At 45.8% G+C, this 19,365-nt stretch overlaps 1 protein-coding gene across 7 annotated transcripts in view; it reads left to right on the top strand.

Moving 5' to 3' along the window:
* Positions 1-19,365, top strand: part of inavaa (innate immunity activator a) — a 48,446-nt gene that overhangs the window by 19,332 nt on the left and 9,749 nt on the right. The window contains exons 2-10 of one of the 7 annotated variants that reach the window (XM_015342370.2): positions 904-1,051; positions 5,399-5,517; positions 7,930-8,063; positions 11,033-11,155; positions 12,045-12,276; positions 12,830-12,883; positions 13,441-13,708; positions 16,671-16,841; positions 18,003-19,237. In XM_015342370.2, the coding sequence (XP_015197856.2) occupies positions 5,463-5,517; positions 7,930-8,063; positions 11,033-11,155; positions 12,045-12,276; positions 12,830-12,883; positions 13,441-13,708; positions 16,671-16,841; positions 18,003-18,894 (1,929 nt within the window). In that variant the 5' untranslated portion in view covers positions 904-1,051; positions 5,399-5,462 and the 3' untranslated portion in view covers positions 18,895-19,237. Of the gene's footprint in view, positions 1-650; positions 1,052-1,466; positions 3,837-5,398; positions 5,518-7,929; positions 8,064-11,032; positions 11,156-12,044; positions 12,277-12,829; positions 12,884-13,440; positions 13,709-16,670; positions 16,842-18,002; positions 19,238-19,365 lie in introns of those variants that run through there. The other 6 variants (XM_015342374.2, XM_006628357.3, XM_015342373.2 and 3 more) reach the window with 6 other exon arrangements.

Here is a 19,365-nt window from a genome sequence, read left to right as displayed (position 1 = left end):
TTGTCTCAAGGGCTTGACTCGACAGTTTCTGACGTCAACAAGCGCTCCTTACTGAACTGACTAAACATTTTATTAACAATTAATATTGCTTAAGTCGTCGCATTAGGATTGTTGCTTTGATCCTCCTAGCAAATCCTTTCACGTATCAATATTCAAAACAGCGGGTGATATCCCAAAACACAAATACCACATCCGAATTAGCAGGAAATACTTCACAAGAATACCAGTGGGTGTCTGCAGGTCTTAAATAAACGATTAAATAAATTGTGTCGGCTTCCAGCAACAACACATTTCCTATAGCTACCCTTCTTCTCTGATTGTACTCTAGTTGCAAACCGCAGGTTAACTTACTACTAATTATGATAAGCATATTCATTAATAAAGTATTATTTGATGTACTGTGGGACATGTATAATACAACGGACTGATAAATATTGTCCTGAGAACAATAATGTGTTCTAGTTTCCCTTTCACACGAAACCATGTTTATTTACATTTCGGCATTGTTAGCTAAGTGTACCTTTCTACAAACGATTTCCGGCTTTTGAGCACACCCAAAACGCGAAAAGGGAAAGCAGGCAAAAGCAAGTCTTGTCTTTTACCTCCTCCCCCGGCAGCAGTGTCGGCTCTATTTACATAGCAAAGGAACAAGTAAAGGTTTATTCCAAACTGAAAAGAGAAGAAAGGAAACATAACGTGTTTCCCGGACACCCGAAGCAGGCTCCACAGCCGAAACATTGTGTTTCCTTTCTTCTCTTTTCAGCATGGAATAAACCTTTACTTGTTCCTTTGCAGCCTATGCTGACGCAGCTGCCTACTTGAGCTATTTACACAGCTCCGACCGGGCTGCGGCTCCGCTACAGACCTGTTGTTTCCTCCTCCTCCTCTCCCCTCCCCGAACAGGGGCTGGACAGGTATGCGGTCTGCCTCGCCACTCCCTGGACAGGAGGCTCCACGCCCCGCTTGCCACCAGCGAGCGCAACCCGCAGACAGCGGGTCAGAGTGCGCCTGAGCTTGAAAGCACTAACACCGGTGGCGCGTACATTACACTGTAAGTACTTCTGACCGAGCTGTTGCACTGAAAGTCCATGCGTTTGGCTGCGTAAGCGCACGGTCTTTCTTGTTCGGCTTTCCTTCTGAAACTTATCCTGCTGTTCCTTTAATTTCGGGTACAACTTTTGCATTTGAGAATGAGGGAGAGACGTTCTTGTGCTTGCAGTACTGATATTTTGTGTGCAGATTTCACTCCCGTAATTTTTAAAGAAGTAGACATGTCTTATTTATTCTATATTTGCGTTTTATTGACAAATTCTCATTCATGTGAATGGGAATATACGCCTTTTGCTTATAAGGTTGTGGGTCGGGCTGTTTCGTACAATGTCGAATAGTAATTTAGATTTAGTCATTAAAGAATGCGAATACCTTGAATATGGATTTTGACCACATTCATTTGGAAACGTTCTATTTGTTTTCTTAAAGTAGCTCAAAGATTAGTATTTCTGAAAATCAGCAGCTGAAAATGTGATTTATGAATCACATAGAAATTTAAGTTGCAAGTGATTTGTATGTCTTCTGCACTTGGGAAGCGGTATGGGTCTTACTTCCTCAAATGCGATTACCTATGAATTAGCAGATCTTTCGCCGTGTATTTGAGGACTCCGTAGGTTACGTGAATGGGTTTACCGTTAATTTTCGGGATTTTACAGATATGTGCTGTTTGGTCCGTTTGAATGTAAGGAACGGGATTTATTGGTGATGTTTATTAAAGCGGCATTACTTGCTGAGCGTCCGGCCGCAGGGTGCTGACTCTTCTGGGGAAGCTGTTGTCCGGTGTTAGTCTGGTTCCTGAGGGCGAAGGAATCTCAATCGGTCTCCCCAGGCAGGCGAGCCGCCTGACTGAGGCCGTCTCGCTAATTACAATACCAATACAGGCTGATTGCTTCTCCTAATCGCCGAAGCACGGCAGTGGGGTTTTAAATGTATTGCCAGCGGGTGGGGTGACGATTTGTTTTAATTTTGATCTGGCTGTAAAATTGTAATGCAGATACGACATTGTACCTGCTTAAAGTTTTAACGCTGGGATTATTGTAATACAGTGACATTTAAGGATCTGTTTATTGTATGGATTCTAAGTTATCCCTTTGACATAAAACAGCAAGACAAGTTTTTTGTGCGGTTTTTTAAACTTTTGAGTTATATATATATAGGACAATAAAATCCACCTCCTGTTGATTGTCTAGATGTTTGATCAAAAAGGGAGCAAGTTAATCTACTGTATTCCACAGCCAGTCTACTGTATTACACAGCTAATGTTTGTGATCTAAATGTTCTAAAACATTTTCAGTGTGTTTATGTTCACACAGATCTCTTAACCTTGCTTTAATACACACTGACATACAAGCAAAATGACAAATTGTTTCTTCTTTTTTTATTTGCTAGGTTGTTTTTTTCTCCACTGCTCTTAATCTGCAGTTGTGGTTCACCATGAGTCTTAATTTCTCAAGGGTGTGACTGTTTTAATTTTCAATTGCATTCCTGCTTTGCGTTCCAAGTAATGTTGCTGCAGCTGAATCACAGCTGTGGCTGCTGTATATCTACCCACCCTTGGCCTATCAGTGTGCCAGCCCACTTTATGAGCTTGTGCTCATAGATAAGCTCTCTGTGTTGGCTTTAACTGCAAGCAGTTCTCCCTGTGCTGACATCACGCTATCGCAGGCTCTCCGGGTGCCAGTATGTGTGTGAGTCACCGGAAACTGCAGAAACTCACAGCGCATGGGAACAGTACAGTACATGGTGTGTCACAGACCTGTGGACTCAGTCATCACCATGCTCTGCTGGGCTGGAGAGTTCGGGCATCGGTGACATCACTCAGCATTACCCTCCGAGCAAACCTGAGGCTTCAGCCAGACGTCATGATGTCTGGTCTGAGGCATTGACATGGTTAGATCATCTTCAGGGATGATCGGGGCTTCTTCAGGGTAGCTTGACAGGTCACAGCTATGTAATAAAGCACGTTGTTCTTTGCGTCTTGTACCCAACATGGAATCTTGTCTTGGGAGTGTCATAGTAATACTGTGCCCCACGTGCAAAAGGTTTTCTCTCTAACTTTTCTTTCAAGAAAGAGCTGGGTGAGATCATTGGATTATTTAACAACTAGCCGCCACACAGGTCAGAGGGGCTCAACTAACCTCCTGTCATGTGTATCTTTTCTTCTGTTCTTCTGACTGAAGAGGCAACTATAAATCAGTTCAGTGGCAACCCCTACCTTTCTTGAAAGGCTCTCCTTCCGAGTAGATGACCACATTATCAAAATAAAAATAAATACCTAATGATAATGAACTCACTGATTTCTATAGCAGAGAGCATGTTGGAGCAGTGGTTAGCATTGCTGCCTTGCAGTGCTGTGGCCCTGGGTTCAATTCTGGACCCGAGGTGCTGTCTATTTGGTTTCGAATGTTGTACCCTTATTTGTGTGGGTTTCATCCCAGAGTCCAAAAACACAGGGGTAAGTTAATGGCTTCTGGGAGACTGAGTGGAAAATGGTCGTTGTTAGAGTTTGTTTCATCTATGTCTGTGTCCGTATCTGTGCTCTGCGATGGACACTGTCCAGGGTGTATCCTGTCTTGTGCCTGTTGCTCGCTGGGATACACTCCTGCTCCTCCGTGACCCTAAATTGGGTGAAGCAGTTAGATAATGAATGGATGGCTTTCTGTCGCTCTTTTCATCTTAAAAGATCCCAAACTACTTCACCAATTAGGAGGAGACCCATTTCATCCACCACAGAAGTGTAACTCCACCTGAGTGACACACAGCAGCCCTGCAACACTGCAAATCAGGTGGGAAAGTGAGAACATACTTCAGTTAAATAGGCAGTGTACATCTCTTTGACGTGGATGGGTTAGTTAAAACATTCTTGCATCTATTGCATTCACTGTCAATTTGGAATTTTATATTTATTCCCAGGACTTCAGTGAAAAAAACAAAACAGTAAAGGTCCAGTTGTAAAGATTTATTCATTCATTTTACTCTGGCACCCATGATGTTGTGTAATTTGTAAACTCAGAGTGAGGCACCTGAGTCTAGTTTGTGCCTGTGTGGGACTTTCACGTGTTGGGCAACCTGGCTGAGGAACTGTGTTTTTCCCCGATCTTCAGCAGCGGTGTTCCGGTATGCAGTGCGGGGATTTGGGAGTGCCGAATTGGCCCCAGCACGATTTCTTTCAGAGACTTGTATAAACTAATACCCAGTCAGTTTGCAGATGTGTGCAATGGACATCAGTCTTTAAGAAAGCCACAGCTCACTCCCTCAGCCTCATACCTTTGATCACATCGCAAACCCCCCGTGTGTGTGTTTTGTTAGCACATGCATGTTATCAGCATTCAAGAGTGTTTCTCAGCAGTATTCTCAGCCATAGGATTGAAATGCTGGGAACCTTTCTCTCTCTTTTTTTTTTCTTGCCTTGGAAAAATTGACTTTCTTTAGAGTGAGGCTCCAGGGTCACTTAGTCTGGCTTCTACATTCCAACACGTGAAGAATGTTTTATGCCTGAAGTACAACTTTTAACCAATTCTCCAACCCCACCTTCATTTTCATTTCTCTGTCAAGAAATGGAAGCATTTGTTCACCGCATTTCCAGTTTTCCTTCGATTACAGTTCTGCTGCCTTGTTCAGGACTCTCTAAACCACGTCAGTGAGATCAAAGCGGTCGTTGAGCCTGTGCTGTGGAGAACTTCATAGGAGGGAATGATCCCTTCAACTGACTTTTTTTCGAGCTCTGAAAGTGACTTCTAAATGAAAGTGGCAAGAAGTCTTTACCCTCCTAAATTCCTGAGTAATTTCAAAGCTCTTCTTAAGCAGAGCTGTTAGGCCAGTGGCAGGTTTAATGATGTCACTGCCGATTCGGCTTGAAGGAAGGCCGGAGGACAGTGGCATCACAAGAACCAGATCGTTCACGTGCTGTCTTCAATGCAGGATCTTGCAGCACAGGAAGTTTTCTCTTTCTACTGCTGCCTGTGTTACCACAGCTCCCACTCTGGCATCACCTCAGCCCTGGCTGAGGGTCACATTGAAGCCAAGTGGCACTCTACGGATTTGGGATCACAGCTGGGGACATTCTGGCTGAAGGGAACAGGGGTGGCACAGCCTGGATTGGAACCCTGATGCTCTATTTGTTCTGCAAACATTGGGAACTCCCAGTTGAGAGCATTATGTGATGCCACCATGTGAATCCCAAATTTTCCTCAATATTGCTGTTGTTCAGTACACTTGGTTAAGGAAGCCCATAGGCTGGTGCTACTGTGACATTTGCGGCCTTTGTGCGTCCAGGATCAGGTTCTAATTGGGGAAAAAAAGATCTGCTTTTTAAAGCATGCTCTATGCTTACTTCCCCTTTCTGCAGGCACTGCCGATGACCCGGAAATTTCCTCTTTCCTGTTAAGAGACCAGAAGACACCGAACCCAAAATGGAGAGTAAAGATGAGACGAGTGACACGGACAGTGGGATCATTCTGCAGTCTGGTAAGCAGCACTGTGTCTTCGTCTGTCATAGCCAACATCTGTGCCTGTGTCTGGAGGGGTTATCAAATATTCATCTGTGCTGCACTTAGGAAACAGAGATTAGTGTAATGAAACATCACTCTATCACAGTAGTAAAATATGTGATCTTTTTTTAATTAATAATTCCATATACTTCTGGACACTCCACTCAAAGCACTTTACAGGTAATGAGGACTCCTCTCCACCACCAGTGTGCAGCCCCACCTGGATGATGCGACGGCAGCCATAGTGCGCCAGAACGCTCACCACACACCAGCTATCAGTGGGGAGGAGAACAGAGTGATGAAGCCAGTTCAGAGAGGGGGATTATTAGGAGGCCAATGGCAAATTTGGCCAGGAGGCCCTTACTCTTTCTGAGAAACGCAAGCTTCTAAAAATTTTCATACAAAAAGACATCGCGACTGCATGCAGTCCTGAAACGGAGACAGAGCCGAGGCTGAGAACCATTGCTTTTGAGATAGAGTTCCATTTGCACGATGTGATCAATTTTGCTCAGTGGCCGTTTTTTCCTTTTTGACAGAAGTGTCACTCTGTGGCATTCCTTGCTTGCCACCTAATCTGGTTGTGCTCGGAGCTGTTTTGCACGTGCTCAGCGTTGTTGACATGCCAATAAAGTACTGATGGCTCTTTTATATTCTCCAAGTCGCACCTTTTCGGCTCAGGGGAAGAGGTTAATGATGCGCAGTCTTTCATTACCTGCTGTGATTCATCATGGAAGCGCCCAGTGGTTTTGCAAAACAAAAGATGTGGCTTCTGCTCCCTGGCTCTTAGCATGAACCCAGTGCGAATATGGAATGTTAATAAACGCCGCCCTCGTGGTTCCAGTCTACACTTGCTTTGTTTCTGCCCTGATTTGTTTTTGTTATGCTTAATTGGTATTTGACAGTCATCCGGCCTATGCTCTTTTTAACAGTCTTTGTGTTTTTCAACTGCTTCTTTTGCTGAGTATTTTTATTGTTCTCTAAAGCGACAAAAATAGGTGATTCATAAGTTTCATGTGAAAGTCGTGTTACAGGACACACGGATTGTTGGTACGGTGTGGTATCTGAGAATAATTCATGAAAAGGAAAAATACAGAATTTCCAGACTCTGTCCCATATCCCTTGCACATATTCCCTTGCAAAAAGGAGACTAAAACTAAATGAGAGAGACAGAAGACACAAAAAAGAGCATAGCAAAATGTGAATCACTCTAAGCAGGTTCTAGGAGAAAAAGGTGAAAGCCCAATCCTGTCAGGTATCATCTGAGTAGTCAGTTAGTGACAGATTAAGGTCAGGTTTTCAGCTTCTATCTACTCTGTCTGGAATGGCCTGGTATGTCTGTACCGCTTGTCTCACAGAGGAGGCTCCTGTACCCACATGAGTGAGGAAGGGCAGAAAGTTGAACCATCCATCATTTCACACTCTGCACACACAGCTTCTTGGGAGAGTCCACACTGATTGGAGGAATGGTGCCTCTCTCGTTGATGTCGCCACAAGTCTGGAGGCTCTTGGGAAATTTCCAGCAGTTGCCGGTGCTGACTAATCCCACCCATTCCGTGGCGGTGCCCAGCCCAATGTGCGCCACCGCTTAAGCAATCCTGGTGCCCATCAGCCGGTGGCAAGACCCAGGCTCAGACTCGCTCTCGTATGGGTCATTGACCTCAAAGCAAGCACCTTTGCTGCTTGACCCACTAGATTGATGTTACTAATTTAACATAGGGTTTTAAGGAAATGCCAGATTAAACATATGTGAAATACCTTTTTTTTTAGCAGATTGCAATTTGGTTCAGTCCTTTCTCACAACACCATTTAGACTTCTTTGACTTAATAACATGTGCCAGACTCCTGGGATTATAAATTACCCATCCAAATGTAAGGTCCATTATGCACTGACCATGACACAGTTTTACAGAGGTCTTTAGACCGGGAGAACATTCAAACTCTTCCTTTTTGATCGAAACACCCTTGTTGGTAAACAACAAGGAAGAAAACCTCAATATACAGTTCCATTCCAAATATCTTTCTCGAAAAAATATTACACACGATACGGCCATTACCAGACCCTAAGCACGCAGTCTAGGCAGCTCTAGTAAAAAGAGCGATACTGAGGCAGAGCAAGGATTGTTCACATGATGTGAAATTGATCGCAGTTGTTTCTGTGTTTGATGGACACATTGATTTTCCTCCAAACTGCAGATGGGTGGGGCCCTTGTAAAACTCCTTATGAATTAGCATGGTAAAAAAAGCATCAATATTGCACAGCACAGTGAAATCTCATTGAAAGAGAGAGAAAGTATAGAGTTTAGGCATTTGGTGCACCAGGAATCCAGTGCAAGGCAATGTTGCTGCATATTAAAACTGGAAGCTGCAGTGCTGTGGTTGTGTTTTGCAGGTCCAGACAGCCCCTCTACACCCATGAAGGACCTGAGCACCCACACCAGAGCCGTCAAGCTCAGACACAAGTCCCTGGAGGACCGGCTGGAGCTGTGCCTGCTGGAGCTAAAGAAACTGTGTATCCGAGAGGCTGTGAGTCCAGCACGCCAGTCTGATTCCCGTCTGATTCCCTGAGGAGTCCTGCCTTGACTCCTGGGCTGCCCTGCCTCTCTATATGTCTGTATAGAGTGCCTGATGCAGCCAAGGAAAGCTCTCTGGGGCTTATTGTATTTCTAGAGTTTTCTCAGTCCACAAAATCCACGGTCGTCTCTTTTGGTTGGCTAACCAAACCTAGTTTGAGATTTGGAAGAGAAGCCATACTTCCAGAGTTCAGAGAAGAGCTGTTCATCAGTGGTGTAACCCAAGAAACCCCAAGTAAAGAACTAAACACGTGTGCCGCTTTTGAATTGGGAATATTCTTGTCTGCTGTAATCTCCAGAGTGCAGGTTAGATCAGTGTAAACTGGCAGAAACTCCAGGCCTTGGCTGCTGGCAGCAATCTCAGCAGCATGCAAAGCGGCTCATAAATACAGCCAATTCAAAAAGCTATTACCGGATTGTCTTGAGACGTCGTACAAAATGCTCAATCGCTTAGGAATCAAAAAATGACATTTACCTGCCGAAGCATGGCTGCTCAGGTATCTTTGTGTCGTTCACATGCATCGCCACCACAGCAATGACTAAAGTGTTATTTAATGAGAAGTTCCATTATTGGGTGGAAGGTTTTAGCTCTCTTCAGACGCAGTTTCTCATCAGAAATACTAACCCTTTGGGTAGGATTAAGGTGTTTTCTGTTTTTTTCCATCTTGAATAATGATTCTGCTTGCGGTGTTTGGCTTGTGTTTGCAGTTGCAAACGATACTTGTTAGAAACCTTACATTAAAAATTTAAATTTTAGGATCTCGGTTTACTTGTTCTCCTTTTCACTCTGTTTCTTTAGGGAATTAATGTTTTTCACATTTAATCTTTTGACTGATCAATGTTCCCCATCATGGATTTAGTTTGTACTTCTGTAAAGAGAATATTAAGTCTTAATTGTACGAATCTGTGCTGTCTGTCCATTTAACTGGAGCCTGATATACTCCAAATAGCACTCAGAAAGCCTCATGGAAAAATGTCTAATTCAAGCTTCAGGGATTCTGCAAAGGTAATGTGATTGTGAATGAAGGAAATGGGAAATCTCATTAATAAATGGTTACTTGCTGTTATCTTGAACTGACATACATGGCAGCAAACCTGGATAAGTGGTGTCCCTCTCATGGCATTGAAATTTAGTGTGTGAGCAGTTAATACTGTATATCCATTGTGAACGGATACTATACAGTGTACCCAGTTAATACTGTATATCGTTGTGAACGGATACTATACAGTGTACCCAGTTAATATTGTATATCGTTGTGAACGGATACTATACAGTGTACCCAGTTAATACTGTATATCGTTGTGAACCGATACTATACAGTGTACCCAGTTAATACTGTATATCATTGTGAACTCTGTTAACTACTACAGAAGCTGAAGAGCAGTGTGACAGAGAGCAGTGTTGCAAGCTATCTGTGCTCTAAATCTCATTGCCCGCTGCTTGTGACTATCGCTTGACCAGCCTGCTGGGGCAAGTTGGTGCCATGATTTCAGTAATTTTAGGAGCCTCTGCCTTTAGTTCCATGCTGAATGCAAGAGGGATTTGGAACGGGGATTGGAGGCTCAGTTGATCACTGTCTCTTGACACCCATGTTTACTTAGATCTGGTGCCAAGACAGCTGTCTGCAAATGTTGAAACCCCAGACGTGGTAGACCATGGGCTTCTCATAAATAACGCCTTTACTTTTGCTTTATCTCAAAGACCAGGTTTCACTTATTGCTGGAAATGATGTTTTGCATGAAATCAGATTCCATTTATTTTTCTGTTACAACAGATGTGACTTTGTAGACTAAGTCCTCACACTCGAGGGTGGCGATAGTGTGTTGGGCCAAACGTAATCCCAACAAAAGAAGTTTTTGTTTTTAGAGCCACATTCCACTTAGTGTCTCATTTTTGAATTTCTTTGTAAAAAAAAGCTAAGACTCATCTAGAGACTAACAATTTTTGAAGAGCAGAATTATGCAGCTGTAATCTTGGACTACTATGAAAGGTGTGCTCAGATCACAACAGAAATGAGTTATTTTTTAAAAAAACAGCAGGCAGTTCTTTGCGTAATGAGTGGCAGGGGTCTGGAACAAACTTTTTAGCCCAGATGTAGAATCCTTCACAAAACGCCTGGATGAGATTCTGGAATTGGTTTTGCTATCAGTAAAAAGGCCTCCTCTTATTTCCAACCCCTCATATGTTAATTCGTTTAGATACAGATGTGATCTAGTGTCTGTCTCAGACATGACAGCTCATAATCTCTTTTCGCAACACAGTACAGGCTCTGGCAAAGAGAAGCAAAAGTGGGATTGCATAACAGAAGCTTGGCTGTTGGTTCTCATCCTGTCCCAACATGTAACGTATGCGCCCAGCACAGCTCAGGTTTTGCTCAGGAGCTGTAGATCCAGGCCAGAGGAAGCAGCTCTGTTGGGCAGGAAGTGCTCTTCCCAGAAAGGTACAACTCGGCAGATTCACACACCCTCTGCTCTTGTGCATGAGCGCTGCTTGTGTGAACTTGTCGACTTGTGTTAATGAGCGTTTTCGTCCCGTGTCTTGAGACCAAGATGAGTATGATGTCTGCACCTGTTTTGTTTTCCTCATACTGTGGAGTCCTTGTTGTTCCTGATTAGGAAGATTGTGGAATTATTGTGTTCATGCCTTTTTGTTGTGGTATGATTACGCTGAGAATGACATTTTGTCTTTTCTTTGGCAACCAAATTTCTTTAGAGTGGTGCTGAAAAGCTCTTCATTTTAGCATTTTAGCACATCATTCAAGACTCAGACTTTTTGCCGTCTACAAAATCCCTGCCGACAGTGCCCACTGTTCCTTTTGCTTTTCAATTGTTTCTTGAGCCTAACAAACTCATTACAGCTGGTCTGCTCTCTACCTGTTGAGAGACACAGCTGAGCTCATACTCTCACTACTGTTTCCACAGGAGCTGACGGGCCAGCTGTCCAAAGACTACCCCCTGCTGCCCGGAGAGAAGCCCCCGCAAATACGCCGCCGCATCGGGGCGGCCTTCCGACTGAACGCGGAGAGCATCCTGCCACGGGGAGAGGTACATCCGGTTCAGGGGCCTCGCCGAGAGTCTGTCAGCAGAAGGCCAATCTGCTAGTTTAGTATGTGCAGCAAGAACTGTTAAAGCGTTGTTAACGTGGGAGTCTGCTGGAGCCCCTGCAGTGGGCCACAGCTCCACACAATCCCGTCTGTGGCCCAGACACCATCTGGGCATGACCAGAGCAGGGCACTGACTTAGAGTTAATGTCATGATGGAAGCAAGACTGATTTCATCATATGAACTAGCCAGCTGCCCAGATTGCCTTTTACCCAGCAAAACCCCAAATGGCCAATAGCTGCACCTCCCATTCCCAGGAATCCAGGATACCCAGAATTCCTGGCATACTTCTGGTACAAAAGTCTATAGTTGTGGGAAGATGGTTTGGATGCAGCTTTTTAAAAAAAAAAGACCTAACCTTATAAGCAGCCTGCTGGTCCCGTGTGGCTTGCCCATGACATCTGGACAAGGATGCCTTGGGCAGGCTGGCATTGAGACACTCCAGTAACGGGAACCCAAGGACAGTTTGTCCACATGACCCCAAGTCCTGGTTTCATTGTTCATGGTGGCTTTGATGATTTTGCCAGCTGGATGTCAGGGGCTGGCTTGATAATTAAGCAATTGTTTAAGTTCACCCTCGCATGTAATTGACATTCCTCACTCAGGGACAAGTTCCAGGTGCTTCGCCTTCAATGTTTTGATGGTATTCAACTTGAAAGGCACTCGCTGGCCAGCACAAATTCAGAGATCACATTCCGTTTCGTGCCTAAAGCACGGTTATCTCTGAATAAGTACCTCACAGAGGACAAGGAGAAGATGGAGAACTCTGTGATCTGCTCTCCGTATTTGCATCGGGCCTTGACCCGCCCGTGTCTCTGCCCTCCTCCAACAGGACCCGGTGCTCAACTCCTTGGAGGCTGAGCTGGCCCTGCAGCTCCAGATCTACGAGGCGGCCAGGAGGCTGTCCCTGGAGGAGCACCACAGCAAGCCGGTGAAGAGGAGCCGGCAGCAGCAGTACAAGAGGGAGGAGAGGAAGGTGAAGGAGTTGCAGGAGGCCGTGTACCAGCGCCGGCTGAGACTGGTCCACGGCTCACCACGCCCGGGCCTCGCCGCCGGACACAAAGGTAGGCTTCCCCGCAGACGCCATGGCTTGGTCAGGGTACGAGGCAAGACTCAGGGTGAAGGCATTACAGCATGACCACGGGCAACAGAAGTGGTGTATTGCTCGCCCTCCATAAGCCAAACATTTTAACATTTCACTCCTTTGCATATAGCAGACTACACTTCAGATGAAGGAGCTGTGCTTCAAACCCTCTTTTGGGGTATTTAAAGTGCGTTTCTTATAAGACTGTTTCATCAGCACACCTGTGGGCTGAAAGATTCTTCGCACTGTAGATCCTTCCCAGTCTGGCTTTTCTCCAATGGGACCAGATTTCCGACCAGCGTCAAATTAGAATGGAAATGGCGTGCACTCTCACCTTTATCCAAGACGAGTTGAGAGTCGATTCGTAAAACATGCGATTTCAACTTGGGCGGTATATATTCAAATAAAAATTCATCCAGCTACTGTGCTATGGGTTGCTGTGCTATGAGGGTGGGTGTGATTGTTGAGCACAAGTGACGAGACTGGGCTCCCCCGTAAGGAATCGCTGACTCCCCGCTTGTTTGTGTCTCCAGACGTTGCTGCCTCTGACGACAGCTCCCTATCGGACTCCGCAGTCCTGGATGATGGTAGGAGTTCAGATACCCCTGCAGAAAAGGGACTGATGTTTTGGTAGAGGTTGCAGTTTCTGTAGAAATCTGTCTTGTGGAGGTTGAGGAGCTTAAACAGCAGCAACCGAGCGACAGGCTTTGCAAAAGAATTCCTGGCCCAACAAGAGCAAAGAGGAGAAAGTACAAGCAATCTTAATTTTTTTTTGTAGAAAGTCTTTAAAAATTAAACTATGATGAATCAAGGCCAGCTGTTATTGCAAACTGTGGAAATATTCTTGTTCCTAGTTCATACATGGCATAGGAATACAATTTTACTTTTAATTCAAAGAAGCCAACAAGAAATAAAGAATTTGATTAGAAGAAATATGATATCTGGTTCGTCTTGGCCTAAAAACATAGCTTCAAAACATAGCAGAGCAAGTCAGGACCGGCCTTCAGTCTTTAAGAAGATGTCTTTCTCTGTATAGGTACTAGCCTGTATTCATTGGCTGGTGGGATGTTATACTGGCCTGTGTTTGCTGATGATGCACAGTCTCTGGTCACTCCGCTTAATTGCTGTTTCTCTCCTCTACCAGAAGAGGCACCCAGCCAGTCCGCACCGCCGACCTCAGACCCTGACCACACGCCGGCTTCCCTCCCCCCGCCTCAGGCCTCACCGTTACCGTCTCACCGAAGCCCCCGGAGGACCCCCCCACAGACCCTGGACGGCCTGCGGCCGGGCTACAGCCCCAGCCTAGAGTACGAACGCTCCCCCATCCAGAACACGCCCTGGAAGGAGTCCAGCCTGGACCAGCCCTACGAGAAGCCCAGGAAGACGCTCTCCGCCTGCAGCAGCCAGTCCAGGTAAGGCAGTTATGCAGAGATGCTGGCATTGGCTCAGTGGAAAAACTTCGAGAGGCAGGCCTTCTGAATTTTGAATTCAGGATGTCCCGTGTGCTGCCTTTCCTTCCATCCATCCATTTTCTAATCACTTAGGCACATGACCAGGTACACTCTGGGCAGGACACCAGTCCCTTGCAGGGCCCCCACAGACAAACACACACACTCACAACCAGGGCCAATTTTTCCAGAAGCAAATTAACCTACCAGCGTGTCTCTGGACTGTGGAAAGAAACTGAAACACCAGGTGGAAACTCCCACGAACACATGAAGAACATACAAGCTCTGCACAGATAGCATTCCAGGTCTGGAATTGAACCCAGGGCCCTGGTGCCATGGTGCAGCAAAGCTAACCACTGCACCACAGTGCTGCCAGCGGCTTTTTTTTGTACTTCAAATTAAAGCCTTTGTCATGATTTCTAATTGGCACTGCAAGGCCCTCACCCTTCCATCCAGTGTGTGGGGAAAAAATAAGCTTCTTTACATAGTCGCTTGCACACCTTAAGATGTAGGCCAATATATTTAGGACATCTGCTCATTATTACAAGGAAATGTAAAAAGAAAAACAGAAACCAAAGTATGAGACAGCATTTCATCAGCACCACCCTGTACAGCACGCAGACAGGCGTGACATCATTTTAAATAAAAACTGCAGGGATTTATTGTCCTTTGTTCACTTTCACCTGCCTCTGCGCGATCTGTTCCAGTTCTTACTGTTCTAGGTGTGTCACAGAACAATCCAAACAACAAAGACGCATCAACTGCTCATGTCTCTGTAAATGCCTTTCAGAATGACTTCAGGTGATTTCTCCTGTCTGAAGTGAACCAGGAGATTTGGAAAGGGCATGACCGATTTCATCAATGAGATCTAACTATCTAAACCACACCGTGTTGGTACCAGGCTATATGAAAGCTGTTAGCTTTAAGTGCGTCTGTGCTTTATGATAGACTCACTTTTTTTTGTAGGAGTAAACTACACCACTTTTTTTTCCAGAAAACATGCAAGAAATCCCGTATTCGTGCACATTTGACATCTTCAGTTACTTTCAAGTTTCAATTTCTGAATTCAGACTTTGGATTCTAAAAGGGTGTGCTCAACTTTTCCCCCAAACCATATCGCGTTTGGAATTTCTTGGTGGTTCAAAAGCCAAACTCCTCTTTTAGGATTTGATTACCTCTAAATGAGTATCAGATCCTGAAGATCTGAACCCGGTTTGTGTGACATCAGAGGGTTGGTAGCAGTTTTCCAAGGATAACAGTCAAGACGTCTAGGGCAACCACAGGATCAGATTTGCACCGCGGGCTTCATTTTTCCATCTGCAAATAAGGATGTTCAAGTGCTTTCAGCACTAGCACAACTGCTGACTATAATAAAAAATAAATTTTTCAATAAGATTTTTGAAGAGTTAGACATAATTTCAAATATCCAACCATTTTCAAGCTGAAAGAACTTTCATTAGTAAAGTATTTGGTTAATGTTGCCTTGTGGTAACAGAGCTGGAGAGAAGATAGACGTGTTTTGGATCAAGGTTGGGATGGTTTTCTATGCATTGTCATCCATAAAGTTGAAGCTCAAAGCGCAACCAAAGGAAAAGCTGAATGTGTGAAAGGGATGTTTCTTAAAAAACAGCGTCCTGTCAGCGAAAGCTGGCTTTGTTCGAACTGTTAAGAAACTGCGCGGCTTTTCTGCCGCGATACCGTGGGAGTTTGCGTCGAGTTGGGTTTCTTTTTCCTGACACTAGAACTAGGTTACCGGCAGTGGGAGAGTAACCAGAAACCACCCGGCTCATCCCGTCTGTATCTGGCTCGTTGGGATTGATTCCTCGGGTGGCTGTGGCTGTGTGTGGCCCGGGGAGACACCGGAATTGGTAGCCCTGCCCTGTTGCCAGCTCAGTGTGAAGCAGGAGCATTTGGACCGCAAAGAGACCGAGTCGGGAATTTCCATCCTTGTGTATGTGCAAACTTTAATTGAGCCAGTATGTGTCCCGAGCAACCCTTCTTAAAATGAGTAGCTCCCTTACAGTATGGAGAAAATATGTCCGCAATACACTTTTCTTTCTTTCTCCAAATGTGACAACATGAGGTGCGTTTTTCAGTTCAGCTCCTGTTTTTTTTTATGGTGTTATTTTGTGGTAAATACTGCATTCTTCAGAGATTTAGAAGAATACAAATGCACCTGTCTGTAGAATTAGAGCATAGTGTTACAAGGTTAAAGTAGGGAACTGCACAAAACAACGTTGAAGTTAAAGTTTGTAAAATCACTCATACTCTTTTTACTTTTGATCTGGGAACTTCTGCTTGATCTTTTGAATATTGCTGCCAAGCTTTGCCAGTAGAACTCTTAGTGTTGCATCTGCCTGTTTCATGCTTCGATGACACACCTCATTTTTCACTGGGGAACCTCCAGCAAGTGCTAGCCTGTCAGCCCGAGAAGTTTACCACAAGCTCACCACGTGTGAGAATATCTGTTGGTTCCCCGCCGTGCTGTTCTGGGCTAGCGGCTTGTGGTTTGCAGTAAAGACGGTCCGGACGCGTGTCGTTCTCTCCGTGCGTGAGTGCTTTCAAACCACTTTAGAAGGTTAAGGTGCAGGATGTTTTTTGAAGTGGTTCAGTTCAAGGAAACCCGAGCCGTGCCGTGTGCTTTGAAAGATATTTTAAGACTGAGGGAGCAGGGGTTTTGCTCCGACTTGCATTTGTGGTAGAAGGATGTAATAATAACCGAATTGAAAATTAGGCTGTTAACATGCACAGATATTTATCCTCCATTGTTTATAGAAGTTTAATACTAAGAATTCTGTACCGCTCTCCTTTTTATGACTCAGAGCATTCTTCCTGCAGTAAAAATGAAATTTTTGATGTCCAAAATTGTGAAGAACAATTGCTTGACTGTTTCACTTCTTTCCCCTCGCTCTCCCTCTTCGTGCAGTAGCCCCGCTGTCACCCCAGTATCAACGCCAGTGGACCCCCGGCTGGGCGAAGCGGCTCTTCCCTTCCACTTCGTGCCCGTCAAGACCCTGGCACTGCGCCACGTCCACTCCAACAGCGCCCCCTCCACTCCTGAGCTGCCGGGGCGGCGCCAGCACTCCCAGTCCTTCAGGTCAGAGCTCTCGAGAGGCCGTGCCTGGACACGTGCTGTATGGTTGGTGATGAGGCCCCAAGCTGGCATTTTCCAAGTCAGCAGTTCATACAGCCCCTTTAAAGGTGGCCTCTCAAAGCCCTTTACAGAATGACAGCAACAACAATAAAAATAAAATAAACACACAAGATAAACACGATGAGGTTTCACAGAGGAGACAGTAGATGGTGGTACTAAATACAGTAGGAACAGAGAGGTAAAGAATGGAACCAGTTAAGTAAAGGCTCTTCTGAAGAAGAGGGTTTTGAGTCTGGATTTGAAGGAGGTTAGAGAAGCTGTCTCTCTGATATCCTTTGGGAGAGAGTTCCAGAGTTTGGGGGCATAACAGGAGAAGGCCCTGTCACCCATAGAATGTAGACAGGCTTGGGGAACAGTTAGACGACCAGAATTAGAAGAGCAGAGGTTGCGAGGTGGGGAGTAGGGCGGTAATAGTTCAGACAGGTACTGAGGTGCCAAGCCATGCAGAGCCTTATAGGTGAGCATGAGGATTTTAAAGTCCACATGGAATATGACAGGAAGCCAGTACAAAGACTCCAGGATAGGAGTAATGTGATCACTTGCACTAGACCTGGTTAGGATTCTGGTTGCTGAATTGTGGACATACTGGAGTTTGTTGTGGATTTAATAACCCCAGTGAGTAGACCGTTACAGCAGTAACGTACACAGTACATAGTACACCAGTTCTGAATTCCGTACAACCTGTGTCATTAGCCAGCCACCAAGAAGGGAACAACAGTTAGATGAGCAGCTACAAGGTTCAGGGGCCTAACGTCACCCAGGGTTATCTCTTAGTGCCTCCTGGGACTTGCTGAGCAGTCCTAATGCAGGCTAGCTCTCCTTATTTATACTGAGGAGTCAGCAGCGTGTCAAGTAGCAAGAGTCTCTGACACGTGGGATGTTGGAGCATCTTGTATGCAAAAGCCCTTCATGCTTGGTGATGTTATGGTGGGAACCATGTGCTTCAACTGCTGTCAGTACTGATGAGGGAGAGTGTAAAAGTATGATTATCGGTGGGTATATTTGGAGCCTGGCCATCAGAATTGTCCATCCTGTAGATGACGTATTGTCCCAGTATCCAGATGTCTCAAGGCGAAGTTGATGCCAATGTTTTGGGTTTTACAGGGTTCCTACCAATGATGTGCCCCAAGATCCCAACCAAATGAGAGGACGTGCCAGGTTACCTGCCAGGAGGCTTACCAGTTTCACTGTGCCTTCACCAGAGTGTTCGCCTCTGCCGATGACTGTGGGCAAGCCACTGTACCAGTCCAGCTCCGAGGACAGCAGTTCGGAGCAGTCCGTGCCCTCTTATGCCAGTTCTCCTCACCGCGAGGTTGTTTCTGAGCAGGCCAGGCCCTGCCCCCCTGCTTATCCTGGAACCAGCAACTACTATGTCAGCCAACACAATGGGCATCCCAGTGGGCATTACAGTGGGCAGCCCAACGGGAACTATGGCATACACCCTGCTTTTAATGGCCAGACCTTTTACAGGAACCCACAGCATGTGTCCTCGCCCAATTTCTACCGGGGGTATGTTGAGGATGGGCCATACTTACCTGCCGAGATAGACATGGGCAGACTTTATCTGGGTCCTCCAGTGCCCCACCACTGGGACCCCCGAGAGTTCTGGTACGAGGAGGTCACGCCCCAGGCTCAGCGGGTGCTCAGGCCCCTGCCTGCCCACGTCCGGCTGAGCCGCGCCCCTTCTCTTAAGGAGCACCCGCGCCGCGCCAGCCCCGGCTGCGCGCTGCCCCGCGAGGTGGTGTCCGAGGAACTCAAGTCCTGGCACGAGCGCAGCCAGTTCAGGGGCGCGCGGCCCCGCTCCCTGGACCGGCAGGGGGCGGTCCGCATGAGGAGCGTACCGGGGAGGGAGTCCCCGCTGTCCCGGCAAAACACCTTCCGCCAGCAGGTACGGCACCCACCTGGGGTTCTTCTGTGGGGAGGGAACGGCCCGGTTTGGGGGTCTGATCTCGCGTGGACGTCCACTTACTCAAACAGATGGGGCCCACATATGTGAAAATAAGGGGGCGCCCTGACTTTTGACCAAAGAAGTTGTTTAGTGTCACGTTGGCCTGGATCAAAAGCTAATCTTCCCCCTACACACCAATCCCACAATCCCTTAGCTAGTTCTTGACACTGGATTGACCCCTACAGGCCCTGGACAACTGTCCACTCCTGACGGGCTCTTTAGATGAGCTTTGAAGTTTTGATTTAACCCAGGCTACTGTTTCCACATTCTGCAATACATTTTTCAGCGATTCTCCTTTTATTCATAATCAAGCCCCCAATATCAGTATGTCATGTGAATAAATATTTTGTGTGTGCGTGTGGAATATTAAATGTTCTCATTTGTTGCAAAAGATGAGCAAACCTGTTGTCTATCTCTCTTCCAACCTCCAGTACAAAAAAAAATGTCCTAAAAGAAGTTGAGGTAACTGCCAGGTGCATGATGAGAACTCTGTTAGTTCTTTAGAATTATTTTTCCTTA

This window comes from Lepisosteus oculatus, chromosome 5 (assembly GCF_040954835.1).
Source record: "Lepisosteus oculatus isolate fLepOcu1 chromosome 5, fLepOcu1.hap2, whole genome shotgun sequence".
Lineage (NCBI taxonomy): Eukaryota > Metazoa > Chordata > Actinopteri > Semionotiformes > Lepisosteidae > Lepisosteus > Lepisosteus oculatus.
Note: the sequence above shows the minus strand (reverse complement) of the source record. Positions and strands in the feature narration are given on the sequence as shown.